This window comes from Cetorhinus maximus, chromosome 3 (genome assembly GCF_964194155.1).
Source record: "Cetorhinus maximus chromosome 3, sCetMax3.hap1.1, whole genome shotgun sequence".
NCBI classification, from domain to species: domain Eukaryota; kingdom Metazoa; phylum Chordata; class Chondrichthyes; order Lamniformes; family Cetorhinidae; genus Cetorhinus; species Cetorhinus maximus.
Window position 1 is genome coordinate 195,503,991 of NC_135881.1, and position 24,714 is coordinate 195,528,704.

Consider the following 24,714-nt stretch of genomic DNA (forward strand, 5'->3'; position numbering starts at 1 on the left):
TTTAACATTGGTAGGTAGTGGTAAGGGCTGGTCCCTCATGATAACAAGGTTGTGGAATATGCAGCAGAAGACCCAAAATAGAGAAACCCATTGAGCTGAGCAGTGTAGGACTTCTCCTGACTGATCTAGGCAGTGGAAGAAGTGTCATTTGAGGATGCCGAATCAATAATGTTTCCTGTCTCACTGTATTCCTTCTGTGCATGGATTCTTAACTGGAGTCACCAGCCATATCAGGAGGGGATCATCCTTGTTGCTCAACAGACAGCCTCTAAAGGGAAGGCTGATCAGAATATAGAGGAGTCATGATTGCTGCCAGGATAGTGAGCATAGACCTGCATTATATGCTTTCTATTGGTAAAGATTGCAGGTTTCTCACTAGGAGCATGTAAAGGAGCCATCTTCAGGAACTTCAAAACTCCAGATGTCAGCAAACAAGAATCCATGTGAAAGTATAAGTCTTCACAGAAAAACAAACAGTTACAAAACGTGGTCCCAGTTCCTGGAAATCAATATAATAAAAAGGAATTTAACTTATTCAGTCCCCTTGTATTGTCACGTGATACACATTTATCAAGGCTGTTTCTCAACAATGTTTTATTTTTGTTTTTGATGTGTTAGCTTTCGAGGATTGTGTGAGCTGTTTTATCAGCTTTTCTGAGTTTTGTAGGTTGTAATGTATCGAAACATCCAGGAGGGAATGTTTACCCCAGAAAGTAAAGAGAGGAGCAGAGGGAAAATCATCCTCGGCGATGGGATCATGTTTTAGGTGGTGTGAGACACCACTTGGAGAAGAGAAGATTTACAGTACAAAAATTAAGAGGAAACATCCTGTAAAACTAATTCAGTCTGAGACCCAAGATTTTCTAAGCAAATAGATTTATTTAAAATACAATCAAAAAAGGTAGTTGACTATCTTCTGCTTTTATGACAAGCCCAAGAGGCTTGACAAATATTTAAAAAAAGATCTTCCTGTGTTTTATGTTTCAGTTGGCCAACCTTACAGTGCTGAAAATAAGATAGCTGATTTTATAACCAGATTGACGCTATTTAGTAGCTGAATACCCCAATGACAAATGTATTGAACTTATCATAGAACCTAAATGTGGGAGCATTTCTATCCTTTCTCAGACGATGATTTCTTGTGGCTGAGCAATATTAGTGGCATTTATTAGAAAATGGAAATACAAATTTTTCAAGAAACCTCAATTCTTTCTACACTTTTTTGGATCAGAATTATCTCCAGATGATTTCCGTTTGCGAGTTCCCATCCCAGGCTCGTCAGTAAGATAGTAATTCTCAATTGGAGGAGGGTGCTCCTGAAAAGGAAAAAAAAGTATAGTAACTGGACAATTTAGATTGCGTCCCAACAAGACCGTGATGACCAGAATAATAGTTCTCAATAAATTGTAACTTCCGTCAACCTGGTGTGCAACTTTTCCTAGTTACCCAATCTGCACAACTGTTTTTTAAATGTTGTTCTACAATTATTAATATCCAAATACAAGGTTGTATTTGGTTATATTACTTACCTTTAATTAGCATAATGCTATCAGATATCAATAAAAATGAGATCACAGAAGGAAATAAACTGATCTTTAACAGAGTGCTGCTTTACTGAGACCTTCAGATAGATATTACTCTGTTTCTGTACAGTGCTGAATAATCTAAACAGACCTGCCTACTGCAATATATCTGGAAAAGCAACAGGCTTAAAAACACAACCATAAATGTTATCCCCAATACTGCTGCCTCTTTATGGCAGTACTAAAATCTGAGAGCTGAATTTCCTCTCTCTGGCAAAAAATTTAAGGGGAAAATGAAGATTTTTTTTATATTCAGCGAGTTGCTACGATCTGGAATGTGCACCCTGAAAGTATGGTGAAAGCAGATTCACTAGTAACTTGCAAAAGGAAACTGGATATATACTTGGAAAAGAGGAATTTGTAGGGCCATGGGGAAAGAGCAGACAAATGGACCCTTTTAAAATGCCAGCACAATCACGATGGGCCCACTGGTTTCCTTATGTGGGCTATGATTTTATCAAGTGTTAGGCAGGCGCTGTATTTGTAAGGTCTGCTGCATCTGCGATTAACAGGAAAATAGGCATTTGTTCTGGATTTACATAGAAGCAGATGTAATCCAAATCACAGAAGTTTCCGTTGCGGGTCCAATCAGGGAAACATGGCCAAAATGCACTGGACGCTGCTCCGAGATGGATATGCTCAAGTTTACTTGTAAAATCATTGGCAAAAGCTTGAATGTAAACTCTCCCAGGAATCAGTGTGATCTAATTGTGACTGGAACAGTAGCTGGGGGTGGTGTTCTACAAAAGGCATTGATCAAGATTAGAGATCACAAGGTAAGTCACTTTTCCCTCTCTGCAAATTTTTTGAAGCCATATGCCTTTATAGTTTTCACAGCAGTGAGTAATCTTAATCTGAGCGGTGTGCAAATGTGTGCTGTGAGGCACCTCAGCAGTATGCAAATTGATTTAAATTAATTTACCAGTGCAATTATTGCAGCAAGTAATCGGAACAGTGTGCAAATAGATGTAACTCTCAGCATTGATCAGCGAGAAATTTTAATCACTCTCCTGAGTAGTATGCAAAGCAGTCCGAAATTATTTGTATTTTTTCATCCCTGTTAATGACTGATAATGGAAGAAAAAAGGATGCCTGCAAAAGGGCATTCGACTTTGTGAAGGAGGACCTTCAGGCCCTTCTCAATGAGATGGAGACATGGAGAGGGTTGCCTCAGTATACTGAGGGTCAGTCTTCACATGCAGTGAGGAGATGAGCGTGGACAGAGAACTTAGTGCACTGACCACAATCCGCAGGACAGGAGGTCACTGCTGCAAGAGGTTCAATGACTTGACAAGGTCAGGAAAAGCAAGATAAAAGCAAAATACTACGGATGCTGGAAATATGAAACAAAAACTGTTGGAAAAACTCAGCAGGCCCGACAGCATCCACGGAGAGAAAGACAGAGTCAACGTTTCGAGTCCGTATGACTCTTCTTCCGAACTAAAGAGAAGTAGAAATGTAGTGAAATATATACTGTTTAAGGTGGGTGGGACAGGTGGAGCTGGATAGAAGGCCAATGTAGGTGGAGGCAAAGGAGAGAATGCAAAAGATGTCATAAACAAAAGGTCAAAGGGGTGTTGATGGTGGTGAAATTGGCTAAAGGAGGTGCTAATGGTGACATTAAGAGTAGAAAGCAGGATGAGCAAGTGACAGCAAGGACTCTCTCCTCCATCCTCATCCCTTTTTGATCCCCTTTTTTCAAATATTTATTTTTTAGTTTTTATATATATATTCTTCCCCCCACATATTTCTATTATTATTTTAAAAATTTATTTCCATTCATTGTTTTATCTTCACCTTTTAGCCTATTTCGATCTTTTCTCCCACACTGTCCCCTCCCCCCACTAGGGCCGTCTGTCACTTGCTCGTTCTGCTTTCTCCTCTTAATGTCATCATTAGCACCAACTTTAGCCAGTATCACCACCATCAACACCCCTTTGACCTTTTGTTTATGACATCTTTCGCAATCTCTCCTTTGCCTCCACCTACCACTGGCCTTCTATCCAGCTCCACCAGTCCCACCCACCTTGAACAGTATATATTTCACCACATTTCTACTTCTCTTTAGTTCTGAAGAAGAGTCATACGGACTCGAAACGTTGACTCTGTCTTTCTCTCCGCGGATGCTGTCAGGCCTGCTGAGTTTTTCCAGCAGTTTTTATTTTTGTTTCAGGAAAAGCGAGAAATTGATTTCCAATACTTTCTGCCATGCCATGTCCAATCTGTAAGACTCAGGCAAAGCAACTGGACCAGCCACTTATCAGAGCAGACAGATAGATGGAAAGCAATAACTTGTTGTAATTGCTTGTAACATTTTTTGATCTTTTCCTTTTGTCTTTGCAGGCCAAGGGTGTACACAATGCCCAGTACAGAGTGGAGAGTTGTGGGGGTATACCAAGCCTCAGGGTGTTGACCATAAGCAGAGGGCAGTGAAGCTGCTCGGAAGCCACGCTAATGTGGGTGTGGCAGGAACCAAGATGGGTGGGGTGAATTGGACATTCAATGCTCCACAACAGACCGTGGCAAGGGTTATCCATTCACTTCCTCCCCCACAACACAAGTAAATACTGTAATCATCTAGTTTTTGCCCCGAAGCCAAGATATGAGGCATGAGGCTCAAGGAAGACTGCACTAGAGCAGAGTGGGACAACATGAAAGAGTAAAAGGACAAGTGTAGTGGGAAAGTGAGGCAGAGCAGCTCCAACAAGAAATGGCTGGGGGGTGGGGGGGGGCGTGGTGGTGGTGGAAGGAAAGAGGTCCCCGGCTTCTGTAGGCAGCTAGTGCTCTACGATGAGGGACTGACTGAAAGCCAAAGCTCCTTACCAATGGTCATTCCTGGGAGCGAACCCTCAATCCCTCCATCAAGTCGGCCCAAGCAGCGAGTCAGTTGACTCTCCCCAGTTTGGCACCAGCACGGACCGTGCTCGGAGTGAGATTCCGGACTGTGATATATGTTTGGCATCTGCCTCCAGTAACACTAGCCGTGAAAGATTTGGAGAGAGTGGAGGACATGTCTGCCTCTCTGCTGAGATTCACCGGATACAGAGTGGTAGGTCAGTGGAGTCTGGCTGATGGAGCGGAGTGGAAGGAGGTCCCTGAGCTCTATCAAGGACAGCATGCTGCTGGTCTCGTGTCAGAATCTGCAGAGTAGATCTGCTGCAACATTGCAACAGAGCTATTTTTGAACGTGTTCAGATGTTTGCATGATTATTTAAGTTTGAACTTTGCACTTAATGTTTATAATTATCAAACATTTTTGCACTTTTCCAGGTTTAAATTTTTTGAATAAATCTTCCTACTCCATGTTAAAATGTTTGAAAGTTTTAACACCATTCTCAAAATAAATTCAGCAATTGCTGTTACAAATGGAACAGGAAACATTTAGTTATATTCTGAAATGTAATTTTTTTTGTAAGTTTAATTTTAATGTTATTTAACATTAGTAGTTTGAAATTTCAAATGTTGCAATGATTTTTTTTTGCTTTTGAAATAATCAGTGTTCATCATCTTCCCTTCTCAGCTTGAGGGAGTCGGGCTCACTTTGTGAAATCCTCCTGCACAAGCACAATGCTCTAACAGCCCTGCTCGAGTGAGCACAGATTCAGCGCTCGGCTCTAGTTCCTATTATACTACATTCATTCATCTCGATGGGCTCTCTCCTGGTAATTCCATGCTAATGCCTTGTTCCAAGGCAAAACTGTGGATGGAACCAGCAAGCCAGCAGAATCCTGGCCACACTCTCTCAGGATAACCGCAGTATTTCCCCAGATCTATCCAAACTCCTGATGCGGCCTCTTCAGCAACCCAGTCTCCACAAGCTGCCGGGTCTATCGTATCTGACCCTGCATCGGTCTGTGCCTATTGAAGTGGCCTTACAAGCCATGGCAGCAGGGGGTATTGCTTTGTCTCCAATGAGCAAAGCATCAGTTCAATCACCCTTCCCCAAGCATGTGGGCAATATCAAAAGTCCTCACAGTGAAGGCTTCATGACCTGAGTATGTAGCACTGACAGGGTACACACACTAGCTGCACATTAAGAGTGTGCAATCCCTGCTTGTTTTTGAAGCTTTGTGAGTATTCACAGAGGATCTTAAATACCATATGAGTAGAGAGTGCCGCTTGACTAATAGGGCACATGCCCCCCAGTCATTGAGCCGAGATTTCATTGAATGGCAGAACTGGCCCAAGGGATTAAATGAACTATTCCCATTCCTATGTTTCTAAGCACTTATTGCTGTTCACTGCAGAAAGGCTGAAATCACATGACAAAAGACACTTGTGCGCCCAAGAAAATGGGCACAATGTGACAAACCTTCCCAAGTGGGTGCAAATGCCCATTCTGACCTGGTGGTGTAGCCAGTTTTGCGGGCGGGGACTGTGCTGGTGCAAAGACCTTTCAACTAGTGTAAAGATCGCAGATACTTGAGTGTAAAGTAGTTAAGGGCATAGCTTACTTACATTCAAATTCTGTGATCTCTTGTGCTGTTTCAGTCATTCTGCACTGACATCTGGGTGGTAAACATGTAGAATCTCCAGGCCAATATTTTGCACAATTCAAAAAAAACCAGGGATGTCCAGGTGCTGGTACCAGACAAGCAGAAGTACCGGAATTTCACCCAATTGGAGGATTCTCTGATACGGATTAGATAAAAACTGCTGCCTTCTAGAGCAAGTAAGTATTAACATTTTCCCCTTCCAATCTCCCATCACTCTCTACTTAGCATTGTCCATGACAGATAAGATTCACCCACCCACGCCTTTTGTAAGGTCCGAATCCCCAATTACTTAATGTTGTATTTGAACCTCTTTACAAGTGCATCTAGAATTACAAACATCAGCCAAATCATTTCTCAAAGTGTTCTAACTCAGATAACTGTTGATTTATAAATTCATAAATTCAAATTGTTTTTTTTTACAACTTTACAACTTCAATTGGTCTTTGAAAATAGCTCCACTCTGCCAAACAAAACTGGAATTTGAAAGGACAACAATGTTTAAACTTGTCCCTCCAGCAGATAAGAGGGGGAATAAAGTTACACTTATGATACACTACCTGAAAGTTACAGTTGCTATCAGCTAAATATATAATTGCAACAGCACATCATGTTTGGGACAAGAGAGGAGATAAAGCTGAGGCAGCTGCAGAGAATCACCGGATGTGGGATGGCCAGTGAAGGGAGTGAACTCAAACAGCCTGCAGAATAGCTTTCAAAAGGGAATGAGATAGATACTTGAAAGCGAAAATCTGCAGGACTATGGTGAAAAGGCAGGGGAGATTGAGACTAATTGGCCACCTTTTTCAAAGAATCAGCACAGGCATGATAGGCCAAATGACCTCTTTCATTTGGTCCAACCGATCCATTCTGGTATTTATGCTCCAAATGAGCCTCCTCCCATCCCTCTTTATATAAGCCTATTGGCATATCCTTTTTAATCCTTTCTTCCCATGTACTTATCCAGCTTCCTCTTAAATGCATCTAGGATACTGTATTCACCTTAACCTTCAACTCTTTGGGTAGAGACATTTTTGCTGAATTTCCTATTGGATTTATGGGTGACTATCTTATATTTATGACCCCTACTCTTCTTCAGCATTGACTATAATCCAATTTGCTGTTGGCTGCAAATTTTAAAATTGTACTTCTGATTCCAGAGTCCAAATTTACCATGTAAATTGTGAACAGCAATGGCCCCAGTCCCAAACCCTGTGGAACACCACTCCCCACCTTCTGTCAGCCTGAGTAACTATCCTTAACCCTCTTACTTCCTATATTCTGTTCTGTAGCCAGCCAGCGATCCATTCTGCTACTTGACCCCTGACTTCATATGCTCTGACCTTAGTAATGAGTCCCACTTATTAAAGGCCTTTTCAAAATCCAAATATATTATAGCTACTGCATGATCCTTATCTAATCTTTTTGCTATGCCTTCAAAGAATTCAATAAGGTTTGTCAAGCATGAGTTTTCCTTTTAAATCCATACTAGCTACTCTTGATTATGGAGCTCTTGTGGCTCAGTAGGTAGCATCCCTACCTCTGAGCTAGAAGCTTTGGGTTCAAGTCCCGCTCCAAGACTAGTTGGCCATGGACGGAGTGTTCATGATGTGGTCCAAACAGATTGCAAATCCTTCCAAAACTTGCCCATTATTCCCCAAAGGGGAAAGAGTGTGTGTGAAGAGAAGAAACAGAAGAATTGTACAATATGGAGGTTGACTGTAACTGCGTTTGTGAATAAAGCCACTTCTGGATAACTCTGACTCAAAGATGTCTTTGAATTATTTCTCAATGAACGGATCACTTGGTTATACAAATTTTAAAACTTTGGAAAATAAGTCACAGAATAGTACCCTCGAAACAACTTGAGAACAAATTAAAACTGATTGGAAGAAAAACCAAACCTTCCTCTTGTAATGGAAGACAACAAACAGAAGCAACCATATATTTAAAAAAAATTGGAGTTGCTAAAAATTGTATATTAAAATAGAGATTTTAGAAAATAGACAGTTGGTCTGTCAGAATCTGTAAAGAGCAAAGCTAGGTTAAGGTTTTGGGTGTTAGCTCAAATTTTGACAAAGGGTCTACATCCAAAGCATTAGGCAGCCTTGGATCCTAAGGCTGTCCTAATTATTTTATGCATCCATTATGAATGATAATGTATACAAAATTAGATTGTTCATTACAGCAACAGGTTAATGAGAAAAGTTACAAAGAATTTAGACCTTTTTAGTTACTGAACACTTGAGTCCAATAAATTGATTAGTCTAAACTCTTACAAAAGCAAGAATCTGCGCCACATAACTTCACAAAAGATTCAGAATGTGGAACAAACCTGTATGAGATAGTCTGCAATATATTCTGGCTTGAGACATAACACATTATGTTTAACAGCTTCAGCCACGTTCACTCTTGGGTCCTCTGGTTTTAGTTTGTTGAAGTCAGCAAACAGATGTGTGGCTTCTTTGTATTCAAGTAGCAAATGACTGGGAAGTACCTGAAGTATGAGCAAAGTTACAGCATCAGTTATTAATACAGGATAATATTGAACTCAAAGTGGTCTATATCATTTTAGAATACTTACTATATCTTAAAAGGAAATTTATGATTATGTATTCACTCCATCATGTGCTGGGTTGGTGGCGGGGGGTGGGGGGGGCATGTAGAGAAGGAAAGGAAGACAAATGGTTTTGCAGTTGGGAATGAGCTCGGAGGGTCACCTGGTCTGAGTCCCAAAATCTCCTGACCCCACAAAGTTTTACACCTACTTTATTAGGGAGTTAAAATATGAAGTTTGTTAAGTGATAGGGTCCCAATTCATGAGAGTCCCACCCAAGTCAGGCTGCCACTTCAGCTACCCAAGAAAACAACAGCATTAAAATAGCAGCGGACGGAAAATGGATAAGTGTACCGCTTAGATTTTGATTTCTGTTGTATCCAGTTTCCGCCAGGCAGAGAAGTTAAAACTTCCCCTAAAGCCAAGGTACACAAATCCAAACTTTATTTTGAAAGTGGAGTACAATATTTTGATCGGAGCAAGATTTTGACAGACATAAAAATGGTAGAGCTGCAAAAGGTGTAATTGTGCAGAACTCAGGAGATATCAGCAGGAAAACCCACTGCAAACATGTTGCATTGAAAGGTCATGAATGTTAGGAAGCTAAAACATTTATGATCTAAGTTCAGTGATTTCATTGAGAATTCTTTTTCACATGTATGCTCAGTGGCTCAAAACATGCTCCCAGAACAGCCTTACATTAAAAGTCTTTTGAGCAAGTTGTTTTCTCATACCTGCTGGTTGTAAATGATAGCTATTTGATTACTTGGTTTTGTGCTGGTTATTAGTTCCTCAATCCTTGTGCTACCTGAGTAAATTTGCTCATATTTAGTTAAGTGGATATATGATATGTGACCATTAAGTGAGTATCTCAGATAATCTAGAATATTGGCCCTTCAGCTGCATATTTTTGAACGCAGGGTTGATGAAATGTTTTTCATGGACATGTGCCAGATGGAAGCCTTTTAAATTATATGGACAAATTATACATACAAGCAATTCAAGACATTTAGATACCATCGGAATCATTATAAAATAGCTAACCTTGGCTCCACCTGAAAGCAGAAGTCGCCTGAAGCCTGCCTCCTTGGCATGATCAAAATTTAAAATAACTTTCCAACCAGTAAATGCACCAATCTGCAGAGACAAGACAAGTGATAATTTATGTACATTTTGATACCTTTCCCTTAAATGAGAAGGGTCGAGTATTTCTCCTTCTGCAAGTTTATTTGAAGAAGTCATTATTGCTTCAAATATTTACATGGAAAGCTTAGAAATATTCTTAATAATAAATGTAATGATATTTATTGCCTTTGCTATACATTGTTTCATTGAGACAAAAAAAATGTTGTTCTTTTGGATTGATTCTATATCCTGTAATCCTTATTTCACTGCACAGGCTAAATTTCCCTTCCTGAACTCTTGGCAGTTGCAAACGCTTTGTTATAATTCAATTGTGTAGATTCTGTCACTTTAGATATTACCAGGTGTCACTTGAGACCAAAAGTGCAAGGTGTTTCTTTTCAAGTTCCTCTATTGGGAGAGTAGAGCCTCCTCATATGGCAGTCTAAGGCATGCGCCTTCAGGGAAGAGTGGAAGTTTAAGAATCACTGTTTGCAAATTCAGTATGGAAAAGTTAAAATCATTTTGGCTGAGTGTTCACACTCGATAACTTTACGTCCAGAAAGGATATGCTCCTTTTCAAATAAGACTCCTAATGTGTACCTGTTAAGTACTACCAGGAGATAGAGAGGGACAGCAGATTATCATCAGAACTCTAATTAACACCCACCTATCAACCAAGTTTGGCTCAGTTAGTTTTACTCTTTCCCGAATCAGAAGCCCCACTCCACGATTTCAGCACATTCTGAATCTAGACCAACACTTTAGTGCCGTACAAAGGGATTACTGCGATGCTTATGAAATGTTAAACTGAAGCTCTGCATTGGTTCCAGTGGTTTAGGTGGAGATTAAAAATCCCATGGCACTATTGAAAAAGCAAGGAGTTCTCCCAGTATAAATGGCCAACATTTGTCCCTTAACCAACACCACATAAACAGATTGAACGGCCATTTATCTTATTTGCTGTTTCTTCACTTCGCTGTGCACAAAGTTTTTGCCGTGGTTGCTTAAAAATCGTGACTGTACTTCAAAAAGTAACTCATTGTTTGAGAGTGCTTACCTTCTGGTGTTATATGCACTAAGTGTGTTCCCTTTCAAAAGGCAAATTTCCTCTTGGATGTGATCTGAAGCTGTGCTTACACTCCTCCAAAATCATTTACAGCTTTTTGGTGCTTTTCATCTTCTAAGAGTTGCTTTTACTTGGTGTTCATTGAAAAGGGAAATTTCAACAACTTCCTTACCTTGAAAATCCTAACCCCAACAAAGTAACACCATATAAACCAACACAGGTCCCTGTGTTTGGAACATGTATTGCCAACTGCTGTAACTGTCTATCTGCCTAGGTAATATCCATGTTGACCTCATTCCTAATAGTAGCCCACCAGATTTTCTTGCATTCGGTACACCAGGGTGATCCAGTAAGCTCAGGCAAAAGATCACGCAAATCTACCCAGATATTTGCAACATTGAGCACAGTTCATCGTGTCAGTACCTCAGCACTAGCATCCGTTTGTCTCATCACCTCCAGGTTCTTCCTCCATCTCATGGCTGCCACTGCAAGTTTCTTCTGTTGTACACTAATCCCAGGCAACACGTCCAAGATAAAACTGCTACCCCATTCATAGTTTTCCTCCTGTAAAAGAAAGGGATTATAAGTGTTCACAGTAAAGATTCTTCTTTTGAAGACCAACACCATAATATTGTGTGGTGCTCTAAATCCAATTTACCATCTGGCTATTGTGAGCTATGAGATTTCAAGTAACTATAAATCAAACAGCATTAGTGGTCTATTTTCCAGCTATTTGCCTTGGTCCAAGTGTAAGTTTATTAAACTGCCTGTACTTGGATTTCTGTTTCAAATGTTTTTCTGTGATTAATGGAGAAGCTATCATGTAAATTATAATAGATGCTAACTTGCTTTGTAATAAAGTGGAATCTAATATCACACTGCAATTATAAAATAGGAGATTAGATGTTCTGAATATTACTTACACTGAAAGGTTCTCTCTGTGGGTGTACTACTACAGCAATACTATTGTACCAATATTATAAGACATAGGAGCAGAAATTAGGCCATTCGGCCCATCAAGTCTGCTCCGCCATTCAATCATGGCTGATAAGTTTCTCAACCCCATTCTCCCACCTTCTCCCCGTAACCTTTGATCGCCTTACCGATCAAGAACCTATCTATCTCGGTCTTTAATGCACTCAATGACCTGGCCTCCACAGCCTTCTGTGGCAATGAATTCCATAGATTCACCATTCTCTGGCTAAAGAAGTTTCTCCTCATCTCTGTTCTAAAAGGCCTTCCCTTTACTCTGAGGCTGTGCCCTTGGGTCCTAGTCTCTCCTACTAATGGAAAGATCTTCCCCATGTCCACTCTATCCAGGCCTTTCAGTATTCTGTAAGTTTCAATCAGATCCCTCCTCATCCTTCTAAATTCCATCGAGTATAAACCCAGAGTCCTCAAACGTTCCTCATATGTTAAGCCTTTCATTCCTGGGATCGTTCTCGTGAACCTCCTCTGGACCCTCTCCAGGGCCAGCACATCCTTCCTGAGATACGGGGTCCAAAATTGCTCACAATATTCTAAATGTGGTCTGACCAGAGCCTTATAAAGCCTCAACAGCACATCCCTGCTTTTATATTCTAGTCCTCTCAAAATAAATGCCAACATTGCATTTGCCTTCCTAACTACCGACTCAACCTGCAAGTTAACCTTAAGAGAATCCTGGACTAGAACTCCCAAGATCCTTTACACTCCAGATTTCTGAATTCTCTCCTCATTTAGAAAATAGTCTATGCCTCTATTCTTCCTGCCAAAGTGCATGACCTCACACTTCCCCACGTTGTATTCCATCTGCCACTTCTTTGCCCATTCTCCTGACCTGTCCAAATCCTTCTGCAGCCTCCCCGCCTCCTCAATACTACCTGTCCCTCCACCTATCTTTGTATCATCTGCAAACTTAGCCAGAATGCCCTCAGTTCCTTCATCTAGATCATTAATGTATAAAGTGAAAAGTTGTGGTCCCAACACTGACCCCTGCGGAACTCCACTAGTCACCGGCCGCCATCCTGAGAAGGACCCCCTTATCCCCACTCTCTGCCTCCTGCCAGACAGCCAATCTTCTATCCATGCTAGTACCTTGCCTCTAACACCATGGGCTCTTATCTTACTGAGCAGCCTCCTGTGCGGCACCTTGTCAAAGGCCTTCTGGAAGTCCAAGTAGATAACATCCATTGGCTCGCCTTTGTCTAACCTACTCGTTACCTCCTCAAAGAATTCTAACAGATTGATCAGGCATGACCTCCCCTTGATGAAACCATGCTGACTTTGCCCTATTTTACCATGCACTTCCAAGTATTCTGAAATCTCATCCTTAATAATGGACTCTAAAATCTTACCAACGACTGAGGTCAGGCTAATCGGCCTCTGATTTCCCTGTAATCGGTCTGTAATATTAATTCTAATCATAATACTGTAACAATAGTTTACCAATATTAACACCAAACATAATACTGTACCACTAACTCTGATACTAAACTATGCTGCTAACTATAACTGAGTAACATTGCAATACTTAGACTAGTTGTAATTCTGTAATACATACATAAATACTGCCTAAAACTATACAGCAATCAAAAGGGAGGCAGAAAGATTCAGGTGCTATACAGGATGTAATTCAAGCCTCCAGATAATGTCACCAAAGTGCAATGAAAAGGAGGGACCATTGCTGGAACCTTGAAGACATTGATTATAATTCAGCTAGGGAGCAGAAATCATTGGAAGATATACAATGTTGAGGTAAGTAAGGTGGACTGCCAGAGGCTGGTGGAGGAAACATGACCAATAGTGTTAAAGGCATCAGAGAGATCGACAAGGACAAGAAGGGACAACAAACCTCAGTTGTATTGACATGGTGTTGTTCATGACTTTGAGCAGAGCAGTGTTTGCATTGGTCTGAATAGAAACCAGATTGCAGTGTCAAACGGGTAGCATGTTATGCAACAAGGTACCCCCATACCTTGAAGAGGAGGAGAAGATTTGTACTAAGGCAATAAGTGGAGAGGGTGAAGGGATTTAAAGTGGAGGTTTGACAGACAACAATAACTGCTTTGAAGGGAGTATGGATTTCCTGCAGAATTAGGAGCAGCAGCAATGTGCTGAGTGGCACTGAGAGAGGAGCAGCTAGTCGAGGGGTGAGTGAAAGGCAGGGTTCCAACAATGGTCCCTCCTTTTCAATGCACTTTTGTGACATATCTGGAAGCTTGTATTATATCCTCCATGCCACCTGAATCTTTCTGCCTCTCTTGATTGCTGCATAGGTTTAGTTACTGTTAATATATGTATCACAGCATTACAATGGTAAAAGATTGTTTTCTCTGATGGGGAACAAGGGGACAGAGGGCGATTGAAGATTCCCGGTGAACTGAGGGAGCATCACAAGCTCCCATACATGGGAGGAGATGCAGGAGAGCTGAGTCCAGCTGGCAGCGGCTCATGGTAGTGCTGTGGAGTTGGGATGAACACTCCCGTTCCTCTGCACTCCAAAAAAGGGAAGTTAAAAAAATAAAACTTCTTTATCGCCTTCCATTGGTCCCTTCAAGGACCAGTGTAGAGCTGGAAAAACTAATGGGAGCTTGAACAACACATGCTGCACCTAGTTTTCATGCATTTTGCAGAAGGGACCTAAAACAGGAACAGGATCCTTTTCTGCATCTTTAAATTGATCCAATGTTGATTTCAGATGGCTGCCAGGCTGTCTAAAAATAGTGAGGACTGATATGGCAGCAGGTGCAAGGCTTCGCACCAAGAAATGAAGACATTATACCCATTTTACACCAAAAAACCCGCATCAATTTTTATCTCAGTGAATCCAAATAATTTTTGCTGAATGTGGTCCATGCCAAGTGCCAGAATGTCAAAACAGGCCCATTGTATAAGTTGAGTTTGACTCTCGTGGTTTAGATGTTTTGAAAATAGGTCACTTGAGGTGAAGATGGAGGCTGGACGGGTCAGGGGACATTTTTTATTTGTTAACAGGATGTGGGCATCGCTGGCTAGGCCAATATTTATTGCCCATCCCTAATTGCCCTTGAGAAGTGGTGGTGAACCACCTTCTTGAATCGCTGCAGTCCATGTGTTATAGGACACCCACAATGCTATTAGGGTGCGGGTTCCAGGATTTTGACCTTGCAACAGTGAAGGAACGGCAATATAGTTTCAAGTCAGGATAGTGTGGGGCTTGGAAGGGAACTTGCAGGTGATGGTGTTCCCATGCATCTGCTGCCCTTGTCCTTTGAGGTGGTAGAGGTCGCGGGCTTGGAAAGTAAGTTGAACGAGCCTTGGTGAGTTGTTGCAGCGCATCTTGTAAATGGTACACACTGTTGCCACTTTGCATCCTCCACTATGGCGGAGTAAGTGAACGTTTAATGCAGTGGACGGGGTGCCAGTCAAGCTTTATCTTGGATGATGTAGAGCTTCTTGAATGTTGTTGGAGCTGTACTCATCCAGGCAAATGTATTCCATCACACCTTGACTTGTGCCTTGTAGATAGTGGACAGGCTTTGGAGAGTCAGGAGGTGAGTCACTCACTGCAGAATTCCCAGCTTCTGACCTGCTCTTGCAGACACAGTATTTATATGGCTGGTCCAATTCAGTTTTTGGTCAATGGTAACCCACAGAATGTTGATAGTGGGTGATTCAGCAATGGTAATGCTATTGAATGTCAAGGGATGATGGTTAGGTTCTCTCTTGTTGGAGATGGTCATTGCCTGGCATTTGTGTGGCGTGATTGTTACTTGCGACTTATCAGCCCAAGTCAGAATGTTGTGCAGGTCTTGCTGCATATGGACACAGATTACTTCAGTATCTGAGGAGTCGCAAATGCTAGATCTGTTCAAAACCTGGTAATGCCACAAAATACGTTGGAGGGTATCTTCAATGTGAAGATGGGACTTTGTCTCCACAAGGACTGTGCAGCGGTCACTCCTACAAATACTGTCATGGACAGATGTATCTGCAACAGGTAGATTGGTGAGGATGAGGTCAAGTATGCTTATCCCTCTTGTTGCTTCCCTCACCACCTGCTGCAGACCCAGTCTAGCAACTATGACCTTTAGAACTTGGCCATTTCGGTCTGTGGTGGTGCTACCGAACCACTCTTGGTGATGGACATTGAAGTCCCCCGCCCAGAGAACATTCAGTGCCCTTGCTACCCACAGTGCTTCTTCCAACTGGTGCTTAACATGGAGGAGTACTGATTCATCAGGTGCTGTACATGGTAATCAGCAGGAGGTTTCCTTGCCCATGTTTGACCTGATGCCACGAGGCTTCATGGGGTCCAGGGTCGATGTTGAGGACTCCCAGGGCAACTTCCTCCCAACTGTATACCACTGTGCCACCAGTTCTGGTGGATCTGTCCTGCCGCTGGAACAGGACACACCCAGGGATGGCAGCACAGAGAGGATATGGGAGCTAAGGGAAATTTTAAACAAATGTTTGAGCAAAAGGTAAAATATTTAAAAGTAAAGAAAAGGCTGGAAGTGTAGCCTAAAAGGCTAACTGATTTGGAGATGATAGCCATGCCATTACATCAGCAGTTTCAGTGAGTGATGCACTGGAAAGAGAAAATTGAGTATGTTTTGGAATTGACCTTAATTTCAAGAGCTGAGAGCATTAACAATAAGGTTGTGAAGGAGTTAGGTGGGTCAAATGGGATTTGTCAGATGTGAATGAGTAAGATGGGGAAGAACTGAGTAGAAAGAATGGAAGGAATGTGGTGAGGAAGCCAAAGGACAATATTGCCCACTGCTAAGGCAAAACCAGTGACAAGTGCCTTGAAGGATATCTCAGCTGAAATAAAGGACTGCAGCGGGGTCAGTGTAGGAGGATCAGGAGCGATAGGGCCTTTCAGAGGAATTGAGAAGTAGAAACAGCAGATAGGGCTAAAGCAAAGATCAGGTTAAGAGAAGTAGGGAAAGGACAAGGAAGTGACAGAAGATAAAGAAGGTGGGAAAGCTATGTTCCTGGACAACTGCTGTTTCACACATATAGCAGAGGAGTGGAAATAACCGAATTAAACATATTTATAATAATGAAAAAGAAACAAGGTTCCTCTGTAAAAGTATGCTTCTTAGGTCCATAATCACAGGCCAGCATCCTGCATATACTACCTCAACAACAGGCAGGGACTAAGAAGCAGAATTTAAACCTGCTGCTTTCTTGACCTGAGAGAATTTTCTCCCAAAGTAAATGAAAACATCAGATAGATTTAACTTGATCAATATACTTAGGTTGTGATCTATGCTGGCAAAAAGTAAAACTAACACTAGCCAAAAATTGCACGGAAAGAGGGATCATAGTAGGAAAGAGCTCTCAACATCTTAATTTTACAGGCAAAAATATATCTTACAGTGACATCAGTTTTGTATAGATTAGGCCAGTGGATTTATGAAGGAATGCAAATAAAACCGAATTCAGGTTTTATTTTATGGATGTGCTTTGTGAATAACAGTTTATATCCGAAATGGGACACAAGCAGTTCTTAAGCACTGCTTTTAGTTGAAATAGTTCGTTGGGAATACATAACCTGGATAAATTTGGCAGCAGTTCTGCAGGCCTCCAGATAGGACCGATGAAGAACCCATTTTCCAGCTGCCATGGAAGCCAAGTATTTTTCATTACGCAATGGCTGCCCAACAATGATGTGTGTACAGGAAGGGTCAAAGCACTGTCTGTCTAGTACTACTGCACCTAAAAAAAAAAAATCAAATTCCACATTTACTCAAAGAACGGTCAAATCACTAACTCTGAAGATACATATACTGCAAATGATGAGATGACAGGTTCATCTTTTTACACCACAGGATTCCAGCACATATTCTGTCTGGATTGGGTTTCCTGCATCAAAGATTTATCATTTTGACCTGTCATAAAGCTTGTCAGCAAAATTTCTGTTATGTTAATGTCTTCTTTAAATACCCATTCGGTTGGCCTGTAACTCATCTCCACGTCAACGTCAACAATTGCATGGGCTTCCAATTGTTTCACTCTGAGACAATTATTCCATCTAATTCACAAAAATGTTATTTCAGACTTTAACCTGAATAAACAAATGATTTAAATTAATCTGGCGTCTACAAATCCAAGATCTAAATCTAAATTCTGGGAATATATTTACTCCCAATTTGATTAAACTCATGTTAATTTTTGATCGGAAAGATCTTTGAACTCCATTCACTCAGAGATTGTAACATAACCACAATTTTAATCAATAGTGACAACATAATACCCACTTATCACATTTTTTCTAATTTCAATCAATTATCTTGAACAGGAGTTTATCAACAGTTAGTTAACTCAAATTTGTTCAACTTTCTTCCATTAATGAACCTATGTTGGAATGTAAAATAATTTGGGCTTGAATTTCCTCTGGTGGTTCGGTTGGACTCTCATTGTGCAAGGTTCCCACTGATTCTGATATTTCAGCCAGCCTTATTGAGGGATGGAACATTTGCCCATACCTTATAAAGCCAATGGCATCAAGAGGTGGCCCCTCTCTAAACTATGAGCTCCTGCTTCCTTGTCTAAACCAGGGCTGCAAAGGGTGGGTAGTCAATATACAGAGTGTATGAGGCTTACTGATGAGTGGAAACTAAGGAGAGTGGGGCAGACAACAATGCAAATCTTCAAAATGATGTGCTTTAAAAAATATTCATTGCAGTGGCCCTTTTGCACAGGGGGCCAAAGGGAAATAGATAGAGACCTGGGCACTGGTTGGGCAATCTACCCAACCCCTGGTAGCCAGGCATTGGATTTTCTGGCTGCATGTTGGTAGCATAGATGTACCTGTAGTGGCACGTGTCCACTGATATCATGTAAACGAATTGCCCTCATGCTGACCCTACAAACTCCGCTAGGGGATGCGGTGGCATAGTGGTAATGTCACTGGACTAGAAATCCAGAAGCCCAGACTAAAGTTCTGGGCTTCTGGATTTCTAGCAAGGATTCAAACCCCATCATGGCAGCTGGTGGAATTTGAATTCAATTAATAAATCTGGAATTGAAAAGCTAGTCTCAGTAATGGTGACCATGAAAGCATTGTCGATTGTCGTAAAAACCCACCTGGTTCGCTAATGTCCTGTAGGGAAGGAAATCCGCCGTTCTTGCCTGGTCTGGCCTACATATGACTCCAGACCCACAGCAATGTGGTTGACTCTTAACTGCCCCCTTAAAAGGCCTAGCAAGCCACTCAGTTCAAAGGCAATTAGGACTGGGCAACAAGTGCTGGCCTTGTCAGCAATGCCCACATCCCATGAAAGAATAAAGAAAAAGTGGTCATACCCAAAGATCACAGAGGCATGATTCCAAAGATTACATTAGGATTGTAGCCACTGGACCTTGTAGCCTTTATTTAATGACACACACAGTATTTTGTTACCTCTGTCAATGATTTAGTGCATAGATACCACACTTCATTATTTATCACAGCAATCAGAATGGTACCAAATCATAGCAGCAGGATCCCAGTTTCCATCCCTAGTCCATGCTGAATTAACTGGTCTCAGGAGAGAAACCACAACTGACTTCAGTGGTCCTGCCACCTGTGCCTGGTCAATATTCAGTGTCCCATGTTAGAAAGTGTTCGTACGTATACAGGAATTATCTCAGTTGAGATGTCTTCCAAGACCAAAAGGTCTACTAACACTCATTGTCAAAATGGGAAGAATTACCTTACTGGAGAGGTACTCCAGCTTTAGTCAGTAACTTTACAGTGCTCCTCATAGCGGAGATGAATATCAATCAGAAGAAAAAGAATGAGATTCTTTAGGAGGCATTTGGTGGCAGGGAATTAGGTAGCCAAGCACAGTGATTCTGGAAGCAAGCGCTGAAGAGCAAGGTTGCAATAACTGAATGGCCATCCTTCTCTGGTGGAGTAGCAGCAAGTAGTAATCTGCAGTCTAAGGAGTGGAGGAGGAGGGTTGGCTCATATAGCCGGAGAACCTGTTGGGATAGGATTCAGGAACACAGGGGAGGAATAAGGAGGTGAGGTCAATTTATTGTGGAACGGAACCAGAGGAGCTTGGGAAAGAACGGATAAGTAAGACAGTATAGAGGTCACGTAATGTTGGATTAGTTGGTTTGCGGAAGCGGGAAGGCAAGTGAGGCAACCATTTGAAAATTCAATCCACAACGTGACAAGGAGCTGGATTAGTGTCTTGGCAGCTACGAGACAGAGAAAGGATGGAAGCAATCAATAATTGAGATGGGAAAATGCAGCTCAGGGTTAAACAGGATGCCAAGCTAGAGCTTGGTGCTGGCAGAGAATGAAAATGATGGCTCCAGTTTTATAGACATGAACAGGATTTCAACTAATTCAAGACTTGAAGGTGGTCAGGTAACTAAAATTTTGGAGTCAATGGCAGTTGCTGAGAGGCAGGGTTGTATGTTGTAATGTACAAGCATGGGATTAGAAATTCCCATCTGGTGCCTAACTGGGACAGACAGAAGTGGAAATTTGGTGCAGGTAAACAGGAGAAGGATGGAATCAATGCTGAAGGCAGTAGAGAGATCAAAGGGGAGAATGGAAAAGAAGCCAAAATAGAATCTGGCTTATAACAGGTCAGAAACTGGATTATAGGGATTTCAATAGGAGAAGTGTGAAAGCTGCGGCAGTGAATGGGTAGTGATGATTCATTTGAAAATCTACGAGTGAAAGGGTCAGTTAGAGGTAAAATGGCTGAGAGAGGAAATCAAGAGTGGGCTTTTTAAGGAGGTTGATAATAGAAGTTTTGAAACAGTTAGGGACAGCACCAGAAAGCAAAGAAGGAGACGAGAGAGGGATATTATCATAGAATCAGCCAAGAGGGAGAAGTTGGATAGCCAGGAGCTCAGACAAGAGGGGGATTAAGTAGTCAGTTAATAATGATTCAATGAGGATTGAGGATTTTGAAGGAGAGATGGAAAAAAGGGATACCAAAACAAAATGTTCAAATGTGGAGCAGTGCTGGAGAAGTATGGGGATATGATTAGGTCAGAACTGGAGGTGAATACCTTTTATTTGCCTTCACAAAAGAGGATGCTGACAATGACACAGTAAAGGACTGGCAAGTAGAGAAACTGGATAGGATAAACATAGATAAAGAGGTAGTACCTAAAGTGTTGGAATTGTTCAAAGCAAAGAAGTAACCCGGTCCAACTAGATGCATCCTAGTTTGCTGAGGAATACAAGGATGGAAACAGTGAAGGCTCAGGCCACGATCTCTTAATCCTCCTTGGATATGGGAGTGGTGCCAGAGGACTGGAGGGTTGTAACTGTTAAAGCCCCATTTAAAAATGGGGAGAGGGGTAAACGCAGTCAGTCAGTTATCATTGATGGTTGGTAAACTTCTGGAAACTATCATCCAGACAAGATTAATTGTCGCTTGGAAGAATATGGGTTAATAAATGACAGCTAGTACAGATTGTTAAAGGCAAATTATGTCTGACAAACTTGATTTGAGTTCTCTGCTTAATGTTACTTTATTGTGTTCAATTCGTAGAGTCATTGACTCTTACAGCACAGAACGCTGTTCAACTCATCGTAGCTGTGCCAGCTCTAGTTAAGCTCAGTTCCCTACTGTTACACTGTAGCCCAGTAAATGTTTTCCTTTTCAAGTACAGATGCAATTATCTTTTGGAAGTTACTGTTGAACATGCTTCCACCATCAGGATAACTTGCTGTGTTTCAAAAACAAAATAATCCTCATTGTTTCCAACCTCCCCCACCCCATCACCAAACAAGGTTCTTTTGTTGCCAAAAGGCAACAAAAAGGTGTCTTCTGAAACCTGTGCCCTCTGGTTACTGATCTCACTGCCAGTTTCTCCCTAGTTGCTCTACTAAAATCTTTCATAATTTTGAATATCTCTATTAACTCTCCCTTTAACCTTCTCTGCTCTTTTGAAAATGGATACAACACCACAAATTACATGAAGAATACCGCACCTAACTCCTCAATAAGATGGCAGTAGTCAATCCGCTCCTGAGGGTTCAGTGAGGATAACTGGAATCTGCGCTGAATGTGGGTTTCTTTAGCATTATTCTCACCAACAGCAACCTGGAAGTTAGAAGCAAAACATCACCAGATTCAGTTACTTAGGTAATTTAAACAGAAATGCATAAGACATACATTGTTATTCATTGTTCACGGGATTTCCAAATCTTTGAGATGTCATAAGTCTCATGGCTTAGGACTGCCTATGGCTCAGCTTCTGATTTCAAGCTGTGGTGACCCTGCTGTTGTTCAATTTGCAGAGCACAGAGAAGAGCAAGGAGCAGAAAACACAGTTCACAGAACGTGTTGGTCAACCTCACTCACATGTCTCCAGCACCCGATTAGCTATCACAGAATTTTAAAGGGCAGAGGAAATGCACGTGGAGGAACGCCATTGTTCAAAAGTAGGGTAGGTTTCAAGTGCCACAGTGGTAAGGCATATTTATTCAAGTTAAACCTTCTTTGGGTGAAGCAGAAAGGTGGGTGATTGAACATGAATTCGAAGATATCCTTTTGGAGATTAAAGGTTAAAAAGCAAGCAAGATGAACAGAAATACCAAATTAAAATGCAAAGAGCCTTGACAAACCTTTCGCCACAACAAAACTAAAAAAGAGTTACTGTTTGCAAGTAAGTCCTGCGAAATGGTACAGGAAAGGGCTTCTAAAGATACCTTAAATCTATTGAACAAATGCTACATCAAGGATAAATGAAAGAGAAACTTCAACAAATGTTAAAACTAAAACCAACTAAAAGTTGAGTTTAGATTCAAAAATATTGGGATGCAGTAACATTCTTGGGGTCAGATGAGTTACATGAACTTCAGCCCAATTCTCTTGGGTTTCCCCGCTACTCACCCGAGCCCTGGCACATCTCTCTCCCTCTCCTCAACATAACACATACATACATTTTCCTAGACTATTACAATAAATCCCATATGTTTTCCAGACCTGTTCTTTAGGCTGTGGTGCCACAGGAGGTTTTGCCAGTGGAAATGCTATACTGGGAGCCTGAGGTGTCGGGGTGAGGTGGTCATCTTTCACTGGAACGTCACCATTTGTTACAGCAAGACAATGTGGAATTTCTGTTACAGAAGTAAAATTATTAAAGGTTGTTGCACACAACATTGCAAATGCACGTTACACACAATCACAATTTTTTTAGCGTTAGTTTACTTTTTGTACATATAACCTTGCAGTCTTTGAATACAGTTCAAGTTTTACAATGCGTACAAATTATATTAAAAATAAGTGACCCATTCTGACCATGTGCCGACCCTCCCTCAACCCCCACTGTAAAGAAGGGCCTTGTTCTGAAACTGCATTAGTTCTTTTCAAAAGGGAAAAAAATCCAAGCAGTGAGGAAGCAGACACATAACAGAGTGAGCTCGGGGTTAGTTAGGCATCCATCCATCTCGGGGGGCGATGGACTGCGGCCAGGGTGCATGTCACTTGGGGTAGGAATGGAGCAAAAGTGCCTCAAAAACAGGGTTAACATTTCAGGTGTGAGACCTTTCATCAGAACGGTCATCATTTTCTGTTTGTCTCTCTCCACAGATGCTGTCTGACCTGTGTATTTCCAGCATTTTATGTTTTTATTTCAGATTTCCAGTATCTGCAGTATTTTACTTCTATCCACTTAAAAGTAAAAACTGGTTGAAAAAGTCTTATGAAATCAAATAGTTCCAAGGACTTTCTATTTAATGGAATGTCTAAATGGTGGAATACAAAAGCTATTTACTACCATGAGCATAGCTAATAAATTAATTTCAAAAAAACATTAAACTTCACATAGAAACCTACCTCTGGGAAAAGGTGTTAAATGTTGCAGCACAAAAAAGATCAAAGCACACTTGGGATTAATTTAACATACCTATTGCAGCGATTTCTGAATCAGTTAAAGAGTCTTTGTGTTTTGCATTTCTTTCCTCCACTTGCTCTGTATTTTTCTGAAACTGTTCAGAGTACTGAGAGGGGCTGCCTGGCCACTGCAGGTTGTTGGCCAATTTGGCTCGCTCTTCCCTTGCTGTTGGATCATCCCAAATAATCTGCTCATTCTGTGATGGCTCTGTATTGATGTCTATAGCTGTTGAATGTGAGCGCCTAAAAACAGAATCATTATAAAATCAAGTTGGAGATACAAATGCAAGGTAGCACATTTGTTCTTTTATAACTACATTTTTGGCTATACTCGAGATACCGATATTCAAAATGACCTGTGGATTTCACTTACAAAATGAATTGAGAATATTTTTCATCCAAGTACTATATATTTTTTAAAAGTTGCTACTGAATTTTCTAAATTAATCTTTCTGAAATCTGCAGAAAAATTTCTACACAATACACTCTATCCCTATTAATGCTTTTATAATGAGTTCTCATTTTTCTAAAATGCAAGCACTGAATCCTTCGTGTTAATAATGTAGTGAATTCTCTCTCAGTCAAGAAATGAAAAACTAGAAGTCAATAATCCAGCTGTGCTGCAAATGCAAGGAAACAGCCTGATCAATCGGGAAAAATTTGTAAACTGGATTTCAATCATGTTTAAAAATACATATGAAAGAGAACAGATGAAAATTAATTCTCTCTGGCTTGGCAAAAAGTACCATATGACCCAGGTGCAGAAAGATCCCACCTCACGTTAGTTTTCAAAATGGCAGGTCTGAATTTCTGCAATAAGGTAACCAAAGTTGCACGAAATTATTTATAGTCGTTTGGTAGCACAGGACTTGAGTATTGCTGAAAAATGAGACATGTCTAAGCTTTTTGTTGTGCACTCATCAGGACACCATGCAAGAATTTCAATATTAAGGAGAAAATAACAATTTATGCTGTATGTGAAGAGTGTGCCGATTGGTTGGCAAGCGGCCCTGCCATGGAGCATGCACCAGTGACGATGACTGACAGTTAATTGCCAAGCATTATT

At 41.1% G+C, this 24,714-nt stretch overlaps 1 protein-coding gene across 3 annotated transcripts in view; it reads right to left on the reverse strand.

Moving 5' to 3' along the window:
- Nucleotides 1-858: 858 nt before the first annotated feature.
- Nucleotides 859-24,714, reverse strand: part of topbp1 (DNA topoisomerase II binding protein 1) — a 72,908-nt gene continuing 49,052 nt past the window's right edge. For all 3 annotated transcript variants that reach the window (XM_078539527.1, XM_078539528.1, XM_078539526.1), the window contains exons 21-28: nucleotides 23,662-23,891; nucleotides 22,740-22,873; nucleotides 21,743-21,854; nucleotides 17,348-17,511; nucleotides 11,248-11,388; nucleotides 9,678-9,770; nucleotides 8,412-8,573; nucleotides 859-1,316 (exon numbers count right to left, since the gene is read on the reverse strand). In XM_078539527.1, coding sequence (XP_078395653.1) covers nucleotides 1,203-1,316; nucleotides 8,412-8,573; nucleotides 9,678-9,770; nucleotides 11,248-11,388; nucleotides 17,348-17,511; nucleotides 21,743-21,854; nucleotides 22,740-22,873; nucleotides 23,662-23,891 — 1,150 coding nt within the window. In that variant the 3' untranslated portion in view covers nucleotides 859-1,202. The remainder of the gene's footprint in view (nucleotides 1,317-8,411; nucleotides 8,574-9,677; nucleotides 9,771-11,247; nucleotides 11,389-17,347; nucleotides 17,512-21,742; nucleotides 21,855-22,739; nucleotides 22,874-23,661; nucleotides 23,892-24,714) is intronic.